Source organism: Propithecus coquereli, unplaced genomic scaffold, assembly GCF_000956105.1.
Source record: "Propithecus coquereli isolate 6110/MARCELLA unplaced genomic scaffold, Pcoq_1.0 Scaffold6, whole genome shotgun sequence".
In the NCBI taxonomy this organism is placed as follows: Eukaryota; Metazoa; Chordata; class Mammalia; order Primates; family Indriidae; genus Propithecus; species Propithecus coquereli.
Window position 1 is genome coordinate 9,793,402 of NW_012151951.1, and position 19,914 is coordinate 9,813,315.

At 41.0% G+C, this 19,914-nt stretch overlaps 1 protein-coding gene across 1 annotated transcript in view; it reads left to right on the top strand.

The window, feature by feature from the left end:
- Positions 1–12,828: 12,828 nt before the first annotated feature.
- The window catches only part of ZC3H12C (zinc finger CCCH-type containing 12C), a 73,520-nt gene continuing 66,434 nt past the window's right edge, over positions 12,829–19,914 (top strand). The window contains exon 1 of the mRNA XM_012659174.1: positions 12,829–12,868. Within this exon, the coding sequence (XP_012514628.1) occupies positions 12,845–12,868 (24 nt within the window). The 5' untranslated portion in view covers positions 12,829–12,844. The remainder of the gene's footprint in view (positions 12,869–19,914) is intronic.

Below are 19,914 nucleotides of genomic sequence, written 5' to 3' on the forward strand. Positions count from 1 at the left end.
GGCTCTATAGCCTCCAAGCCTGGTTCTTCGGCACTTCTAGAGATTATCAGATATCCAGTATCCTTTAACTAATTCTGTTGTATAAGACCAGAATTCTGATTATTTCATTGTATTTACTTTTAAAAATATTGGACATGTTATCCAGCTCTATATTATAACTCAAAAAATGGGGCAGTTTCTTCCAGGTTAAGAGAGAAAAGGACACAAACACACAAGTTGTGCAATGGCAAGGCAATCGTCAGTCTTGCCATTGAAAAACATTTGATGTCACTTTGGAGCATTCTCACTTTGAATTCCAGCATGTGCTTTCCAGGAAGCAATGGCTGAGTACTGACATGCAATGTACATTTAACTGTTTCTTCTTACCCCTACAGTCCTTGTACCGCACTGTGGTTTCTAGCCTGTCCTTTCCCCACACTGACTGGCCCACTCAGGGTGCTTGGCGGTGGGAGTAACTCCCATTCATTGAGAATGTCTTTAAAATCCTAGGTCAACCTTCTTTTCCCACTGGACTTGCCCCCATTTTATTCATTCGCTTTCCATTTTCTTATCAGAATTCCTTAGTACAACGCTCTGCTTCTTTAAAGAGGATCCTTAACAATGTATTATATACTGTACTTGAAAATTGCTAACAGAGTATATTTCAAATGTTCTCACTAGGAAAAAAAATATGTGAGGTAATACATATGTTAATTAGCTTGATTTAGTCATTCCACAATGTGTCCATATATCAAAACACCATACTGCACACCATAAATATATATATTTGTTAATAAAAATAATTAACTAATTAATTAATTTTTAAAAGAGGAGCCTTGACTAGGCTACTCCATTTCATCCTAATTCTTAGGAGATAAAATCATGGCAGTGAACTGTGCGTGTGTAAACTGTTCTTGCTGGAGTTGGCCCATATTATCTCTCACTAGCATTAAGGAATTCCTTCTTCCTATACCTCTGAGAGAAGAGAAAACCTTTCGTGAGAATTATATCTGTCCTATTTCCAGAAAGTAATGTTAATTTAAGCAGTATCTTAACAAAGTGTTTCCCAATTAACTTAATAATTCAATTAAAACTGTCTCTCTTACTAAGCAAGAAGATTATTCAGGACCTGGATGATTCAGGATGGTTATGGTTTACATGGTGCTTTCAAGGCAAACACCAGTGACTTTATGAACGTATCCACTTAATAAAGGAGAAGCCAGGCATTAGAGGAATTCACTAACTTGCTCAAAGCACATAGCTGGCCCCATGTGGAATTGGATTGCTGGGACTCAAAACCAGGCATTAGATTTCAAACCTCATACTTTTCCTCAACATAACTGTATCTCTCAACTGAAAATGTCCATCATGGTACCTGCCACATCCAGAGTCACTTTTAACGGAAACTGCTCCATCTTGAGCCCCTGCTGACAGAGCAGCTGTGCCCAACCATGGTGGTTTGGCCACACCCATCTCTGGCCTCCACAGATTGAACAAGAGTGGGTAACTGACCCCAAAGGAAGACAATCCACAGACTGGTCTGCAGTGTGGGAGGTGGGCTGGCACAAAAAGTTTTGACTCAACAGGAGTGATCTGAGTCAATCAGATTCTAGCCGAGTTTTGCTCCTTCTAACCAACAGACTCCAGTTGACTCAACCTTTCTGGAGACAGTGGTTCTAAACACTATTCTGATTAACTGATTGCATAGAATAACACTGTTCAACTTTCTATTTCACCACTTTTATGTAAACAGGTCCTAACAGAACAAGATATCACAGGTTTGGAAGTTCCCAATCTCCTTAACCTCTGATAAGCACTTCTCTTCTTGAAATATTCATTCTTTGGATACCGTGGATTCCCCACACAATCTTGGTCCTCTCTAGTTTTGGTGCTTCCTTCGTCTTTGTGCTAGGCAGCATTCTGAATGCTTTACATAAATTATCTTATTTAAGGCTCTCCACAACCCCATAAGGTAAACACTATTAGTAGTCTTATTTTGCAGATGAAGAAAGTGAGGCACAGGGAGATAGTGGTGGTTTAGATCAGGGCAATGGTAGGGGAGAAGAGGGTAGATTACAGATATTTTTGGAAGACAACCAGCAAGCCTGGCTACCAGATTAGATGTGGAAGTGAGGGAAGGGAAGAATTTAAAAGGATGCTTAATAGGGTGAATCGTGCTGCCATTTGTCTAGCCTACTGATCATCTCTAATTGGATAACCAGAAGCACCTCCAGTTCAAAATGGTTAAAATTGAATTTGACATTTTTTTCCACAAGACCTGCTTCTTTTTTTAATATTTTCTTTTTCAAAGACTGTCATTATCACTGTTATTAAGTGGCAGGTACTTTAAAGAAAGAAATGCAAATAAAACAAACAATTAAAGGCAAAGATCCTTCTAGCTATTCAAATTGTTTTCTGTGACTTATTTATTTACTAGACTTTTACCTCTCCCATTTAGCCATAAGCTTCTCAGGAGCAGACCTTGTGTCTGTAATTAGAGTTAACATTTATTGAGTACTTTCCAAAGGTCAGGGCTTGTCCTAAGCGCTTTGGCTGCATCACCCATGTAATTCTCACAACAGCCTATGAGGCATGGTGGTTAAGAGCAGGACTTAGGCTGGGCATGGAGGCTCACACCTGTAATCCTAGCACTTTGGGAAGCCGAGGCAGGAGAATTGCTTGAGGCCGGGAGTTCAAGACCAGCCTGAGCAAGAGCAAGACCCCATCTTTATAAAAAACAGAAAAATTAACCAGGCATGATGGCTCGTGCCTATAGTCCCAGCTACTTGGGAGGCTGAGACAGGAGGATCACTTGAGCCCGAGTTGGAGGTTGCAGTGAGCTACGATGATGCTACTGCATTTCTAGCCTAGGCAACAGAGTAAGACCCTGTCTAAAAAAAAAAAAAAAAAAAATAGCAGGTGTTAGACTGCCTGGGCAATTTGGGGGAAGTTACTCAACTCTTCTGTGCCTTGGTTATCTCATGGGACTCTGAGAGCCTACAGCAGAGACATCTAACCCAGATAGATGAGATCAAAGAAGGTTTTCTAGAATGGAATGAAATGCTGTGCTAAATCTTTGTTCACAGATCTATCAGGGGAAAGGTGTTGCAGGCAGAGACAGCAGCCTTTGTAAAGGCCCAGAAGAAAACCAAAGCATAGGACTTTTTGATAACTGCCAGTGCAGTTTACCAAGAGCAGAATAGGGTCACAAACTCAAATGCTGACAGGCACCATGCAGGTAAGGTAAATAAGTGATGCTGGCCAGGGGTAAGAGAATGGGAAGAAGTGAGGTTTGGGGCAAACTGGTGAGCACGTGACCCACCTGAAGGGGCCTCCTCTACTCGGTCACACTCCTTCCCTCCCTCATTAAGCCCCTGTACACTGCCTATACTAGATGGAGGCTCCTTCACTTGCTGTTTGCTCCACCTGGAAACTGCTTTACACAGCTGGCTCCTGAACATCATTTCAGCTCAAATGGGCCTTCTCTAATCTAATCTAAAAGATGCCTTTTCTAATCACTGCCCACATGCCAGCCCTGGACCTGCCAGTACTCCACTCTAATTTATTTCTTCAGAGCACTTACTATTATGTGAAATTACTTTGTTCACTTGTTTATGAGTGTATTTTGTGTCTTTGTTTAATTGTATATTGGGCATATAACATAAGCTCTATTGGAGCAGGAAACTTTCCCAGTACCAACAACAATGGCTGACACACAATAGAAGCCCAATAAAGCCCATTTATTCATTTTGAAGAAATAAATGATGATTTTTATTGTGCACCTACTCAGTGCCAGGTGCGATGGTCTTCAGAGATAGATTTGGCAACCACCAGAATGTAGGTAGTAGCTAACGACACAGGAGTGGTTGAGAAAACCCAGGGCATGTGCATAGAGCCAAAAGATAATGGGTCAGAGAGAAATTCTTTGCAGGCATAGACATAAGAAGAAAAACCCCAAAGAGACCAATAGAGTAAGAGTAGAACCAGGAAAGAAGTGATATCACAGAAGCCAAAGGAAAACAGAGTCCACAATGTAAATCAAAACTTGATTAGCTAATCTGCTTCCAGCTGGTTATGATGTGCAGCAGATACCTGGATAACTAAAGATTTCACTCACTGCTTTGTCTCATTGTTGTGCCCATTGGAGAGCCTCTCTGGAGAAACCCTCACCTATATACCTACCATCTGTTTGGGTTTCCTGTCATATATCCCAATAGTGATGTCATGTCTCTTCTCTTTTTTTACCTTACTCAAATCAATTATCCTACACTTTCACCTTCAGATAAACAAATTTCCATTCATATACTCCTACTCTGCCTCTGTTATAAAATTATTTCTTTATTAAAAATATAAAATCTACCACTCTTATATTCTGATCCTGATCCTGTTACCCGGCCCTCAAAATCTTGGCACTGTCATGAGCCTGTAGTTTCCATCCTGTGTTTAAGTGAAGGTTGAAGCCATAAACATCCTACATGGCTTCCTTCACAGCAAATATATATCCATTTCTATATATATATAAAAATAAGGTGATTATAAGTGCTAAAAAATATCAAGATTAAGGAGATAGAATGTAGATAAAGGGATATGGGTGCTATTTTGATAGGGTGGTGAGGGTTGGCTTCTCTGATAAGGTGATATTTGAGCAGAAATCTAAAGGACTTTAGGGAGAAAGGCTTGCAGATATTTGGGAAAGAATGTTCCAGAGAGAGGAACAGCAAGAGCAAGAAGGTAAGCATGGCTGGTAGAGAATGAACAAAGTAGAGAGCTGTAGAAAGTGAGGGGTTGGAAGGATAGCCTGATGGAAGCCACGTCTGCCTTCAGCTTAGGAATTCTCCAAGTCTGCCTTAGCAAGTAGCGATGCATCCAAATAGTGCCTGCCACTCAGTAGGTGCTCAGTAAATATTTGTTGGATAAATATGCCCAAGGTGGACAGATAATTATTTTGAGAATGAGTCCTTGGGATCCCAGATGACTGAGTGAGCCCCTAACTCAGGCAAGTTTGACACTTGATTATATTTAATTTATATCTTCTCTAGATTTTTTCCCCCAAATGTATCTTATCTTTCCAAGAAAATATTTAGTTTATCTAAGGTATGAGCCATGTCTCTTATTTCATGATTCTGAGTCCAGTGCTACCACTCAACAAAGACTTGTTTGATTTAATAAAACCAAGAAAGATAGTAGAGTATCAGTCGAGAATGGAAGAGAAAGAAAAATTGTAAGGGTGGTTGTTTATCTCTGGGTAATGGGATTAGAAATAATTTGTGTTTTTGAAACCTTATATGCCTTAAAAACTTTCTTAGTGAGGATGTATTCCTGTTATAACTTAAAATACTATATTAGAATACTAAAAGGTATAATACTAGATATTAAAGCCAGTGAAATCCACCTCCATTAACCCTTGTTCAAGATCCATGCAGCAGAAGAATTTGAGCCTCAATTTCACTGTTGTTCAGCTATATATATATAAAAGAGTCTTGGAAAAGGCCAGCTCCTGCTTTTGCACCTGAAGAACTGACTACTGACCACTAAGACAATATAAGTAATCGTATAGACCCCATCATGCCAACACTCTAAAATGCTCTTGCAAACACATGTTTTAGCAAAGCGAACTACAGAAGCAGCGATAATACATTTCATCAGGACAGTGTCTTCTCACAAACAAGCTGTCCTTGCCAAAGCTCACTGAACACTTAACTGCCTCTAGTAGTTATCCAAAATAAAACAAGTTCCTGAATTTCTCTAGCAAGATCTTCATTAGGAAGTAGGGACTGCCAAAGACAGATAATGCTCACTTTTAAAAATAGATTGTAAGAATGAGTCAGAAGGCCTAGCCCTTCTCAATAAACCTTCAGGATTTTGTGTATAAAACTCAAAAACTGGAGGAAGTCACACGATGACTGAAGAACGGGAGGAACATTTCAGGAGGCCACTGATATTGTTTCAAATAAAGTGTTTTGACCAAAATGAAGGACCATGAGAAATAGGAATAGGTGAATAGTTCTACTGTATCCCAAAGCATAGCCTGACTTACCTCTGCCTATAATTTTAAACCTGTGTGCTCTAGACTGACGACAGAATAGAAAAGGCGAAAGAGAAATAGTTCCTCTAAGATCAAAGCTCACCTCCACTGAATCCCTGAATGTGATGTGTGATCTACCGAAACCATGAAAAGCCATCAGACGGCTCCAGCCTATTTATTTATTTAGCTTCAATCACCTCCCACCTAGGCCTGTGGCACTCACTTATGGGACTAATGGAGAGATGCTTAATATTGTCCTGGCTGGATTCCTCATTTCTGGCTCCTTCCGAATGTTCTTTGGCTGAATATCTCCTGGAATTTCAGTGTTCAAACAAAAAGAGCTGACAGTGTAAATTTTTCATTGACTTCCACTAAAGTATTCACTATCTAGAATCACCTAGATTGGTCGTTTCCCCTATATCCCTCTGACTTTAGTCACTAAGCTCACTTACCTACCCCCTACCCTAGACTCCAAAGCCAATCTAGACCCTAAGTCAAGGTGACTTGATCCACCCCAACCACCCCAGTCTGGCAGTGCAGTGACTCAGCAGCAAACCTGCTCTGCTGATAATCCTGTTCTTCCTGTAAATTACAGCCCTAATTATGGGTCTCTCTCTTCTATTTTATTGCAGTGCTATTTGGTGTTTGTTTGTTTATTTGTATAGGGGATTGTTGTGTTTTAATTTGTTTGCTGGTCAGTTGTTTATCTTTTTTTCTTTTCTTTTTTTAATCAAGCCCCTGTCATCTTCTCCCAGTTCAGTAGTTGGCTCCTTGCCTTGTTACCCAATATGTGAGTATTTTTCTAATTTCCAAGTTCCTTTGAGATTTGAAATCTACCTTGCCCACTCTTTCAGAGATTGGAGACCTAAATCCTAGTTCCCATAGCCACTTCTTTACTACCTTCTAACAGATTAATGCCTAAATAAGCAGCCACAGATTGGAGAGTCATTGGGATTCCAATTGTCTGTAGCCAATCTGAATGCCTTCCACAGGCCAGGCCCAGAAAATCCGAGGACACTGCAGGGAGCAAGACATCAAGCTCCTGACTTCATGGAGCTTACATTCTGATGTGGTAAGACAAAAAAATAAAACAAATAAGCACATGTACTTCCAGGCAGTGAGTACAATGAACAAACTGCATGTTTCATCTGCCCTGTGCCTACAGCTAACCTGCTGTGATGCCTCCAGCTTATGTGCACTTCCTCCTGTGTCTGCCAATGAGAATATCCATGAATGTTCCCCTTGGGTCAAGCAGTTCCCATAAAAAATCTCCCTAGAATCTGAGTTTACAGCTTTGGACAATTAAGTTGTAAAAACAATGACTAATCCCATTAATGCCAGCTGGGAATCCTTGAGCAATGATCGGATCTCCCCTTTCACATGATCAGAGAAATCTTTCCCTTGACTGGGAAGCCCCAGACTCCACACGTGCTACTCACGGGACTCCCTTAACTTCCTCTTCCTTGTGACTGTGGACAAAGCACACAGCACCAACAAGTGTAGCCTCTTAAAAAATATTTTTGAATAGCTAATTCAAGTACCACATTTAAAATTTAAAAGCTATGAAAGGGTATAGAGTAAAAAGTGAAACTCTGTTCTACCCCTTCTTCCCAATTACCCTGTTCACTCGCCCAGAGACAACCAACATTACCAGTTTCTTGTGTGTTCATCAGAGATATTCCATGCATTTATAAGCAAACACAGAGATTTTCTTCCACACAAATGGTAGCATACTATATATACTGGTCTTCACCTTCCCTTTTCAACAAGCAATGTATCTTGAAGTTTATTCCATACACAAAAAGCCACTCCACTTTTTTTAACAGGTGAATGTCATTCCTACATATGGAGATACAGTTTATTTAAACAGTTCCCGCTTAATGGACATTTAGGTTGATACTAATATTTTTTGCCTTGCAAATAATGGTGTAATTAATATTTTTGTGATATAGTCTTTTAACATAGGATGTGCTTTAACCTGAAAATTCCATAACTCTGTTTCCTACTATCTCAATTTTATACGTTTATAATTCTGTATGCCAATTTCCTTTTAAAACAACAGATACTTATAGAGCACATGACTGTATGAAACCAGCATATTGAAAGTCTTACTGCTCTGTCTCTCTGGTGGCCTCCCACAAACGCTGGGGGAGAAAAAAGAGTCACGCAGCTGGTAAGGACTCTTGTGGTTATCCATCAAAAGAAAGAAGCCCTGATATTGGTCAACAGCACATATCTTGTGTCTTCTAGTTTCCTTTCCCTAAGCACTCAGCATTAAATAGGAACTAGCCAGTCACTGAAGCTCATGGGCAAGAACGTATTTCATTTCTCCGTGTCTGTCTTACACACAGCATGTGCTTAGTAAATGCTTGAGTAGAGTACTGATGTTAAATTAAGCTTAACATTTCATAGGTTGTTGGAATTAACCAGATCTTTTCTAAAAGACATAAAAGAAACTGTGGGTGAGACATCACAATAGTCATCTGGCTATGTGTGTGAAGTTCTTCAACTAGAAGAAATCAAGTGCCAGCCAAAGAACTAGGGATGAAGGTGCCACGAGTGACTACTGACATCGTTTCAACTAAGGTAAGTGTTTTGACAGAATGTAGAGGCGTGATACATGAGAGTTGGAGAAATAACTCTCTTGTAACCCCAAGTATAGCCATGGGGTCCACTCATTTTCAATGAGAAAGCTCCTAAGGGCACCACTGGGAAACGTCTGGATAGAACTAGAAGCAGTTGCCAGGGGTATGTGTCAGTTTTGAACCAGAGGGTGGACTTTTGAAGTTCCTGGAGTTCTTAGATAAGGTGGCTGGGCTTACGGCAGCCACGGTGGGATGAGCTAGGCATCCGAAACTCCACCTTTTAAGGCTCAAATGTGAATCTAAGTGTGTGGTAGTCTACCTGGAAGCCAGAGTTTAGAAAACAGAAGTGCTGCCCTCACAGCAACCATTCTCCCCTCATTTGTTCTTTCTAAAGCATTTGCTTTTAACTAGTGAGGCTCTCCCAAGGTTTTGCCTACTATGGAGCCACAGCCACTTGGGTTCTTTAATTATGTTCAATTCAAAGTCGCAATTCAAGGTTCAGACTTAATTTTAGAACTAAAATGAGATTTAGCTATCCAGAATTGGTAATATCAGAAATGCCTGTTTGCCTAATGCCTGTTTTGAAGCTTTACTATCAGACACTCAGAATTTGATGCTCAATCTCGTCATTTGCAAAATGAAAAGTCAGATTAAATGATCTCTAAGTTTTTTTTCATCATCCTAACATTCTCTGAACTCATAAAAATTCTTCCCTATATTCTCTCTCTCTCCCTCTCTCTCTATTTAAGTAAATATAATTTGGGATAAAGAAAAGGATACAAGAGGAATTATCTAATACCTATTTAACTCAGAGTCATAGAAATATTTTATTTTTATTTGAAATTTTTTTTCAACTCTGGTTTACTAAAGATGAACAACAGCCATGCCTGGTTATTGTTACAATAGTCGACATTTAAGATTTTCATACTTACTCTTTCAATCTCAGATAAGGGCCTCATTTACTGAACTTTCTGCCTTTTTGAGATAGTACTATAAAATGTTCCCCCATGCATATCCTGCTAGTACCTCAAATATATGTCTAAAATCAAACTATTCTGAACATTTTTTTAAAAAGTAGTTTCTCTACCCATATACTGCCCCTTTTTTCTGTCAGTAATACTACAGGTTTCCCATGCACACTCATTAAGTCATGTTTGATTTCTCCCTTTTCTTACGGCTCTCTCCACCAAGTACACTCACTCATTCATTCAAAAGCCTCTATGATTTGTATGTCAGTGTCCCACTAATCCATTGCTTCCTTTCCTCTCTCACTATCCACTTCATTATTTCAGGTCAGTTCTGCCATACTAGCCTTCAAACTTGTTTCCCTCCCCTTTCCGAACCATCCAATAACCATAACAATACTGCTATTCCTAAAATAGGACACTCTCCACATTACCTTCTGATCAAAACCCTTCACAGATGCCCCACTGGATACAGACTGCATGGAACCAACCCTCTCTTTTTTTTCTCTCTCTCTCTGTATTCCTCTCTTGTTTTGCAAATCTCTGAAATTTTGTTCTATTTTTCCTTTCCAGCTTTTTCTTATCTATCCCTGTTCCCCAAATTTCTCTGGCACTATATCTTTGTTTATGCCGTCAATTCCATGGATATGCCCTTCCTTTTCCTCTTCACTTATCAAAATAGTATTCATCCATCACAATTCAGCTTAAATCCCTTTTTGAAACCTAGATTCATCTTCTATGTAAGTCTTCCCAACTACCTCAACCTAAAGTGATTCCTCTGTCTTCTGATACCTTATGGCATTTATTACCCATAACACATATTTGATACTTATAAATTATCTTGTCTTCCTGGTTTTCTTTTAACTTTCATGCGTTTTTATCTTTCTAAATAAATAGTAAAATAATAAGGGCAGTTACTGTATCTTATTCACATACTGGGTCTAGAGTCAGACTGTCTGCAGTTTAGTCCTTGCACTATTATTTATTGACTGTAACCTTCGTCTCAGTTTTCTCATCCATGAAACGGAAATAATGATAGGTATTCCCTTATAGGGGTTTTGCGAGCATTATATGAGATAACACATGCAAAATGCTTAGTATAGTATCTGGAACACGGTAAACACTCATTAAATGTTAACTATTATGACTATTACTCATCTCTTGTACCCTGATCTTTAACTATGCTTATTCAGTATTGAATGGAATTCAGCTGAGTCAATTGTGGGATACAGGTGGTAGGCTGTGTGGGCCCTGTATTGTGGAGTGGGGGAATTTCTTGGCATCCCTAAAATCATCCATAGATGGTATCACCTACTGTCATCAACCAGCCAGCCTCTTTCTAAGTCCCTGCTAAGTCCCTTAGAGATGTTAAGATTAAGGATCTCCAATTCTGCTCCAGAGATTTCTGAGAGTTTGGTCCAGTGTACAGGGTTTGCTTTTCCAGCCCCTATCTTTCCCACCAATAAAATCTGACCCAGTTGCAGAGAGCAGTATACCAGTCTTCCAAAAGGTCTTCAAGGTGGTACTAAAAATGTGGACCAGAGAAGCCAGCCTACTTGACTTCAGTTAAGTAATAAGCTCCAAGACTGCCTACCAAAGCGGAAAACAGGCTCAGTAAGACACTCTCCTTTCATCTCAAGGGCAGTCAGGACGCTCATGGGCACCAGCCAGCAGGATGCTCTCAGCTGGGACTCCATCGTCCATAACTAAAGAGCAACAGTTGCTGGCCAGAGAGGTGGAGACATCTGTGCTGCTCAACTGAACCATAAAGGCATATTTTTGGTAGTGAAAATTAACCTGGAAATTATAAAGTTTGGGCCCCAATAAGCATCATAAATATCACTACCATTAAGTTGTCCAAGCCCATTAAACAGATGCACGCTTAAACCACACATATGCCCTATTGAAAACAATTCAGAGGGGCAAAAAATAATTCTATTAAAGATGAAAAATGTGATCAAAGGCATGAACCGTAGTGCAGTGAAACAAATAGGTGCTTTGGATGCAACAGATCTGGATCCTTCACATTCGAGCTGTGTAATTGCAGGTACATTTTAACCTCTATTTTCTGACGGATAAAAGGGATTATAATACCCAGCTCACATGGCTGCGGTGACAATTCAATGGGATAGTACATTTAAAGCAGGCTACCTGGTCCGTGGAACATGGTAGGGCCACAGTCCATTAAGTGTCCTTTCCTCTCGCTCCAGAAGCAGACGTATCCTGCCCAAGGCTAGGCGTGAGCCACGCGGTAATCATGCCACAGGCAGGCGAATAAGGTTATTTGAACATTTCCTAAATGTTGACTTAGATTGTGCTGGGTGTTGCACAATTCACAGAAGTAGAAAGGCTCTCTGCTCTTGGTGCTTTTCACACTTGCCACTCAGGCGCCCACCTCAGTGTAGAGGGCCGTTTCCTCACAATCTCCTGAAAGAGGTCTGGATTTATCCTGGGTTTAACCTTGATTTTGACCTGATTGCCATTTCCAACGAGGCCAGTTTCCTTGCTGAAAGAAGTCCTTCTCCTGGGTGAAATCCCAATAGCTTCGTTTGTTTAAATTCTCTTATTGGTCTTGCTAATAGAAGGTGTGGTTTTTCCTCATTACGGAATATTGATAACAAGTAAACAACCTCGGGAAACCTGCCCTAAGAAGGCGGCCCGTCGATAACCTTGACCGCTCAGGGCATCATCCGTGTTACTGCTGGGTGGAGAACGTGTTGCCCAGCTGAGAGGCGCCCTCCTGGACAGGGCTGGGGAGCGGCGAGGGAGGTCGGGACCCCAGGGTTGGGCAGGGGAAGGGAATGGGCGCGAGGGGAGGAGACGCGGGAACCTCGGGCAGCCCCAGCGGCTGGGTAGAGCCCGTCAGGTTCCAGCAGCTCCCCTCACCCCTCTCCACGCCTCCCGGGTTTTCCCCTTGGCTCGGGGTTTCCTGTTTCAGTTCTCGGCGATCTCCAGCAGCAGGTGCTGGTTTGCCAACCTCGGCTCCAGAGGCGGCGAAGGAGGAGAAGGAAAAGAGGGAAGGGGAGGAGGCAGCGGCGCGGCGGCGGCGGCGGCTGCAGCGGCTGCGGCTGCGGCGGGCGGGCGAGGAGCGAGGCGGCAGGCGGCAGAGCCGGGTTCGCTCTCGCCCGCGGAGCAGCGGCGCGCCCGGCTGGGCGGGCGGGCGGCAGGCATGGGGGAGCCTCCCGCTCGTCCCGCGCCCTAGCGGCGGCCGCGGCGGCCCAGGGCTGAGGCGAGAGGCGGCCGCCTGCCGGAGGGCCCCGGGGCTGCCCCGGCGTCCAGGGCATGTTGTGATGGCTGCTGAGAAGAGAATGCAAGTAGGTTGAGCAACAGATCCGTGTGCGCGCGCGTGTGGGGTGTGAGTTGTGCAAGCCGGGGGAGGGGGCTCCGGGCCGCAGCCCGCGGGGAGGGCGCGCGGGCGGGCGCGGCTCGGCGCGGGCAGGGCCGTGGTGGCCGCTGTCGCCGCGGGCCCCGCCGCCCGCTCGCCCCTTCCTCGCGGGGTTGGCCATGCCGGGTAGCGGCCCCCAGGTTTGTCCTCGGGAAGTGGGTGGGGGGCGCCAACGGCGGCGACAGTGGTCTTGAGGGAGCGGGGCGTGAGGGAGGGGGTGCCGCGGGGCCGCGCTGAGCGCCAGGCTGAGGGGCCCGGGCCGGGGCCGGGGCCGGGGCGGCCGCGCCGGGGGATCTCCAGGCCCAGGCGGGTCAGGCTCCGGAGGTCGAGTCGCCGAGCTCCCGCCACTCAGGTGGGGCCGAGCGGAGAGCCCAGCGCATCCTCCCCGCCGGGATTTCGGGCGAGGTGAGGCTGGTCTCCCCTGCCCCGCGGCCTAGGGCACCGGTCCACTCCCGCCCGCCCGGGGGCACGGCCGCCGAACATGGAGGCGGGCTCGGGCGCCCGCGATGGAAACGGACCCACAGCTCTGCTCCTGCGACGCAGACCCTCGCGCGCTCGTGGGTAAGGCATCATCGGACATATAGGACCCAGCCCCAGCCATTCGCTTTTATTATCCATCCACCACCCCCCAGGCAGATCTTAACGAAAGCCCCTCACCCCTTCCTCGTCCCTCCTTCACCCCTCACCCTCAGGCTCCATCCAGCCCAATTCCCTTTTACACGCTGCGTTCATTTTAGCTCAGCTAGTTCACATTTTTAACTCCCTACAAAGAGCAGTTACAAATACAACTTGGAGAAATAAATCCCGCTTTTCTTTACTAAACTGTCTCATTTTCACCCCTTAAAGTCCTTCAAAACAGCGTCAGCATCCAAGTACTGATTACTCTAACTGGGTTTCTTGGCATTTGGTTATTGGTTAACAATCCCGGTTTGTGCTCTGTGTTTTGTGATAAAGAGATGCAATACGAATCCAAATTTAGGGAAAGTTTTCCTATTGGTTGCAAGACTGTGCTGGAGTATCCCAGGCCCATCAGGCACTTATTGATTCAGATTTTTTTTTAATCATCTTAGAATAGCTGCAGAAATACTTGTATATTTGGAAAGTATTGTATATTTGGAAATTTGGGAAAGTTCTGTTCTTCATTTATTTCCTCATTGATTTTTTCATTTTTTAATGCATATTATAAACAGAAAGCAGGGGATATGCCATAAACACATGTTTTTTTTTTTGCTTTCCAAGAACCACAAGAAGTCACCAATACAGTTTGTTATATATTTTTGTCTTAATATATTTACGATTTAGAGGGTGTGACCGCTGTTCATTTAATCACATACATACACAATTAATTTTAGTAGCATTTCTTAATTTTAGTGTTCTCTGGTGTTTGCATATATGATAGTTGCACCAAACATTTGTAAAATTAATCTTACTGTGACAGGCCCAGGAATATGCCTATTTCAGATTTGCCCCTTTGTTCACCTGTTTTCTTCCAACTTAGCATGCTTATTTTGTTACTTATATCTGTCTACTTGAAGGTACCATTAAAATATCAGAATAGTCTATTGATATGTATCCATAACTCAAAACATTTGAATATTTTTACTTGAAAGGGTGGGTTTTGCTTTCAAAGTAAAAAATTACAATTCAACTTCTAGCATCTGGTCATTATAAAAGTTCTGAAACATAACCAAAGTAAAATGAACTTTTAAATAAAACAACAACAAAGCGACCAGTATTATTTAACCTCTGTTTAGTAATGAAAGTCTAATGGAACTATTTTAGTATAATGGGAAATATTAAAGGATAGGAAACAGACATTTGGAATGTTTCTGTGCTGATGGGAGTTTTTATTAGTCACTTCCTTTTACTAAATTCTTGTTTTAATTACCAGACTAATAAAAATATCTTATATTACAGGCTTCTCTGGAGCTATATTTTCATGGGTTACATCTGCAAAATTGGACCCAAAGTGGTTAATAGAAATTGTGTCTTTAAACATTTTTCTTATTCTACAACTGGGTTACCTTGCCTTCATTCTAGCAGACTGCCATGGTCACATTAATTTTAATTACTCTAACAAATATAAAAGTGTTGTTGTCATTTTATACCTTTTTAGTATTTTTCATTGCTTTTTTTACATAAACTCTAAAGAATTCTTTCATTCTGATTTGTTAGCATTTTTAAACAAATAAGATATTAAGTAGGGGATTTTTTATCTTTTAGTGTTAGAATGTAGAATTATAAACTAATCTGCAGTTGTTGCTCATTTGAAACTTGTGTATACTTCTATTTCCTCAGCAAATAATTATTTAGTATCAATCTGGGTGCTTTGTAAGGCCCCTGATCTCAAGTATAGATTATGAACAGATAGAACTCAATGCTAAGTGGAATGTACTAAGTGCAGTGAGCAAAGTAAGAACTTAAGATACTTGGGGAAGGCCTCAAAGGTAGGATTTAAGTCAGTAGAGCTGGTGGGGAGTCATTTCCAAATGAGTACAATGAATCAAGGAACTGTGGCAGGAAAGCAGGGAGTGGGTGGTCCAGTGTCTGGAGCATGCAGCAGATGATAGTAGTGGGTGATTAAGGTGACCAGTACAGTTTTGGAGTATAGTTTTTATTAAAAAAAGAAATATTAAGTAAATAAGATGGTCAGTGAATAATAAAAATTAATTCACATCAGGATTCCAAATTTAAACTTAAAATATTGAGATTCTGGGGTTTGATCTCAAGTCTACCAAACGTTCTAAAAAAGTTTTGTGTGTTTTAAGTGCTAATATGCCTCATTGGCCTGCAACGTAAAAATTCTCATGCCTTTACCAAGTTAAAAAGTTAAATTCACCAAAACATGTTATAATCATTACCACTGTTTCATAATTAACACTTCAGAAAAATGGTGAACAATTGAGAATGTGATTTTTTTTAAATCTCTTATCCCAGAATATATCTCCAATTTCTTGATGATTCAAGATTTAAAAAAAAAAAAAATCTTCATAGGATTATTGTGCATATTAAATGGCTGGCACCTAGTAATTTTTGGCATCTGGTAATGTAAAGATAACTTTCAGATCTGTGATGTGGGGAGATCAATTGTCTGCCATTGCTTTGGTTTTTATTGCTGACATAATATAGCTATTATGTATGGACGCTGATGTGCCAGACACCATGCAAAGTCCATTGCAAGCATTATCTCATTTAACCCTTGAACACGTTTATGCATTGCTTCTATTATCTTCATTCTATAGATGTGGAAACTGAGACACAGAGAGTTAAGTAACTTGCCCAGAGTCACACAGCTAATAAGTTGCAGAAGGGATTTTGGGCCCAGGCAGCCTGACTTTACAACCCATGTGCTTAACCACTGAGCAGTTCTGCCTCCCTAGGATTCTGTTTTTAGTTTGTTCTCTAAAAAGTATGGTATCAGGCGTGGTGGTATGTTGACACATTTTTTTCAGTCACCAGCTCAATGGCTTTGACATATATCATTTGAAAATTGAGATGCTTGATAATTAGCATCATGGGTATGTAAGACGATAAGTATATTAGCCTTTTCTCTAGAGTGCCCCACCAATAGAACAACACAGAGATCCTGCCTGGCCAGATAAATTGAAGGCAAGGACCATGTCTTTTCACCAGATTGCTTAGGTCCAGTAGGGAGACAAAGCAAAAGACAGTTTCAGTCCAGCTTGATAAATGATGTAACAGCAGTGTAGTTCATAAAAAGGAGCACTTTTCAGTAAAAACCTCAAACGTTTTTTATTGTTTTTACAACTCTTTTCTCTGACTATAGAAATGTAATGTATTTATTATGGGAAAACTTAAAAAATATAAGGAAGTGTTAAGAATTTTTAAAACACCTATGTTCCTGTAACCCAGATATAACTAATTTAACATTATGGCAGATTTCTCTCTGTTTAATTTTTCTTTGCATCATCAGAATATTGTTTAACTTTCTTAAAGGGAAAATAGAGATTAATAGCCCCTGAAGTGTAGTATGCATGGTTTTATATAACACTGACAGTCATTCTTATGCCCAGTGAACTTGTCTAAAGCAAAGCCCATAAGCAAATGTGTGAACATTCAAAGTATTCAGCCTTTAAGATAACTGTCAAATCCCTATGGGGGAGATATGGAATAAGTAGAAAAATCACAAGGTCTTCCCGCTTGCCTGAAACATTTCACCCTGTCCTCCCTCACCTTTTGCCTGGCTCTTTATTCAGGCCTCTGCTTATATGACATTTGGTTTACTCCATTGTGGTTTGAGAACAGTATGTAACATTTATTGTGCCAAGTATTGTTCTAAGTGCTCTACATGTATTAATGCCTTTAATGCCAAATACATGCTTGTGAAGAAGTATTTCAGTATCTCTTTTTTTAGATGAGGAAACTGAACCATAATGTGGTTAAATAACTTGCTTGAGGTCCCACAATTAGTAACGGCAGAGTGAGGGTTCCAATTTAGCCAGGCTAAGACCCTGTTAAAACAAATACAGTCCTGAGCCTCATAACAAAGATTCGGTCATATGTGGTCCCATAATATTATAATTGAGCTGAAAAATTATTATCGCCTAGTGACCTTGTAGCTGTTATGATGTTATAGAACAATGTGTTACAAGTTTTTGGGAATGCTGGTGTAAACAAATCTACTGTGCTGCTAGTCATATAAAGATATGTTACTGGTTTATGTATTACTATACTAGACTTTTTATTGTTAGAGTATATTCCTTCTACTTATTAAAAAAATAAAGTTAACTGTAAAACAGCCTCAGCCAGGTCCTTCAGGAGGTATTCCAGAAGACGGCATTGTTACCATAGGAGATGACAGCTCCATGCCTGTTATTGACCCTGAAGACCTTCTTCCAGTGGGACAAGATGTGGAGGTGGAAGACAGTGATATTGATGATCCTGACCTTGTGTAGGCCTAGACTAATGTGTGTTTCTGTCTTCATTTTTAACCGAAAAAGCTTGAAAAGTAAAGAAAAACATTTAACAATAGAAAAAAGCTTGCAGAATAAGGGTGTAAAGAAAGAAGATATTTGTGTATAGCTGTGCAATGTATTTATACTTTAAGCTAAGTGTTATTCAAAAGAGTCAAAAAGTTTTTAAAAAGTAAAATGTCCGTAAGGTAAAAAGGTTACAGTAAGCTAAGGTTAACTTATTGAAGAAAGAAAATTTTTTTTTATAAATTCATCGGAGCCTAAGCATATGGTGTTTATTAAGTCTACAGTAGTGTACAGTGAGGTCCTAGGCCTTCACATTCATTCACCACTCACTCACTGATTAACGCAGAGCAGCTCACAGTCCTGCAAGGTCCGTTCATGGTAAGTGCCTATACGCGTGTACCATTTTTTACCTTTATACCACATTTTTACTGTACCTTTTCTATGTTTAGATATGTTTAGATCATAACACAAATGCAAATACTTAAACACAAATGCTTACCATTGTGTTGTAATTGCCTGCAGTATTCAGTACAGTAACATGCTGTACAGTTTGTATCCCAGGAGCAACATGCTATACCATATAGCCTAGGTATGTATTAGGCTATACCATCTAGGTTTGTGTACGTATACTCTGTGGTGTTTGCACAAAGACAAAATTGCCTAAGGACACATTTCTCAGAACATATCTCTGTTGTTAATAGATTTATCAGTTGTGAGGTTTAAACAATATAATGGAATCATCTTTTGGGGGAGTTTCCTTCTAAAATCCAGAGCAAGGCCTTAACTCTCTACAATTCTGTGAAGGCTGAGAGAGGTGATAAGGCTATAGAAGAAAGGTTTGAAATTAGCAGAAGCTGGTTAATGAGGTTTAAGGAAAGAAGCCATCTCCATAACATAAAAGTGCAAAGTGAAACAGCAAGCTATCCAGACGATCTAGATAATTGTTGAATGTGGCTACGCTAAACAACAGAGTTTCAATGTAGACATAACAGTCTTAATATTGGAAGAAGGTGCCATCTGGGACTTTCATAGCCAGAGAGCAGAGGAGAGCACCTGGCTCTAGTGCTTCAAAGGACAGGCTGACTCTCTTGTTAAGACCTAATGCAGCTGGTGACTTTAAGTTGAAGCTCATGTACCATTCCAAAAATCCTAAGGCCCTTAAGAATTATGCTAAATCTACTCTGCCTATGCTCTATAAATGGGAAAACAAAGCCTGGATGATAGCACATCTGTTTACAGCATGTTTTACTGAATATTTTAAGCCCATTGTTAAGACCCACTGCTCAGAAAAAAAAAGTTTGCTTTCAAAATATTACTGCTCATTGACAGTGCACCACCAAGAGCTCTGATGGAGATGTGCAAGGAGATTAATGTGATTTTTCTTGCCTACTAACACAGGCAAGACATTCTGCAGCCCATGGATCAAGAAGTAATTTTGAGTTTCAGGTCTTACTATAATATTTAAGAAATACATTTCATAAGGCTATAGCTGGCATAGATAGTGATTTCTCTGATGGATCTGAGCAAAGCATATTGAAAACCTTCTGGAAAGGATTCCCCATTCTGGATGTCATTAAGAACATTTTTGTTCATGAGAGAAGGTCAAAATATCAACATTAACAGAAGTTTGGAAGAAGTTGATTCTAGTCTTCATGGATGACTTAGAGGGCTTCAAGACTTCAGTAGAAGAAAGTCACTGCAGATAACAAGAGAACTAGCATTAGAAGTGGACCTTGGGGCAGGCGGGTGGGCTGGGAAAAAAAAAAAAGAAATGGAGCCTGAGGATGTAACTGAATTGCTGCAATCTCATGATAAAACTTGTAGGGATGAGGAATTGCTTTATATGCATGAGCAAAGAAAGTGGTTTCTTGAGATGGAATCTACTCCTGGTGAAGATGCTGTATACATTGTTGAAATGTCAATAAAGGACTTAGAATATTCCATAAACTTAGCTGTTAAAGCAAGAGCAGGATTTGAGAGGATTAACTCCAATTTTGAAAGTTTTGTGGGTAAAAATACTATCAAACAGCATCAC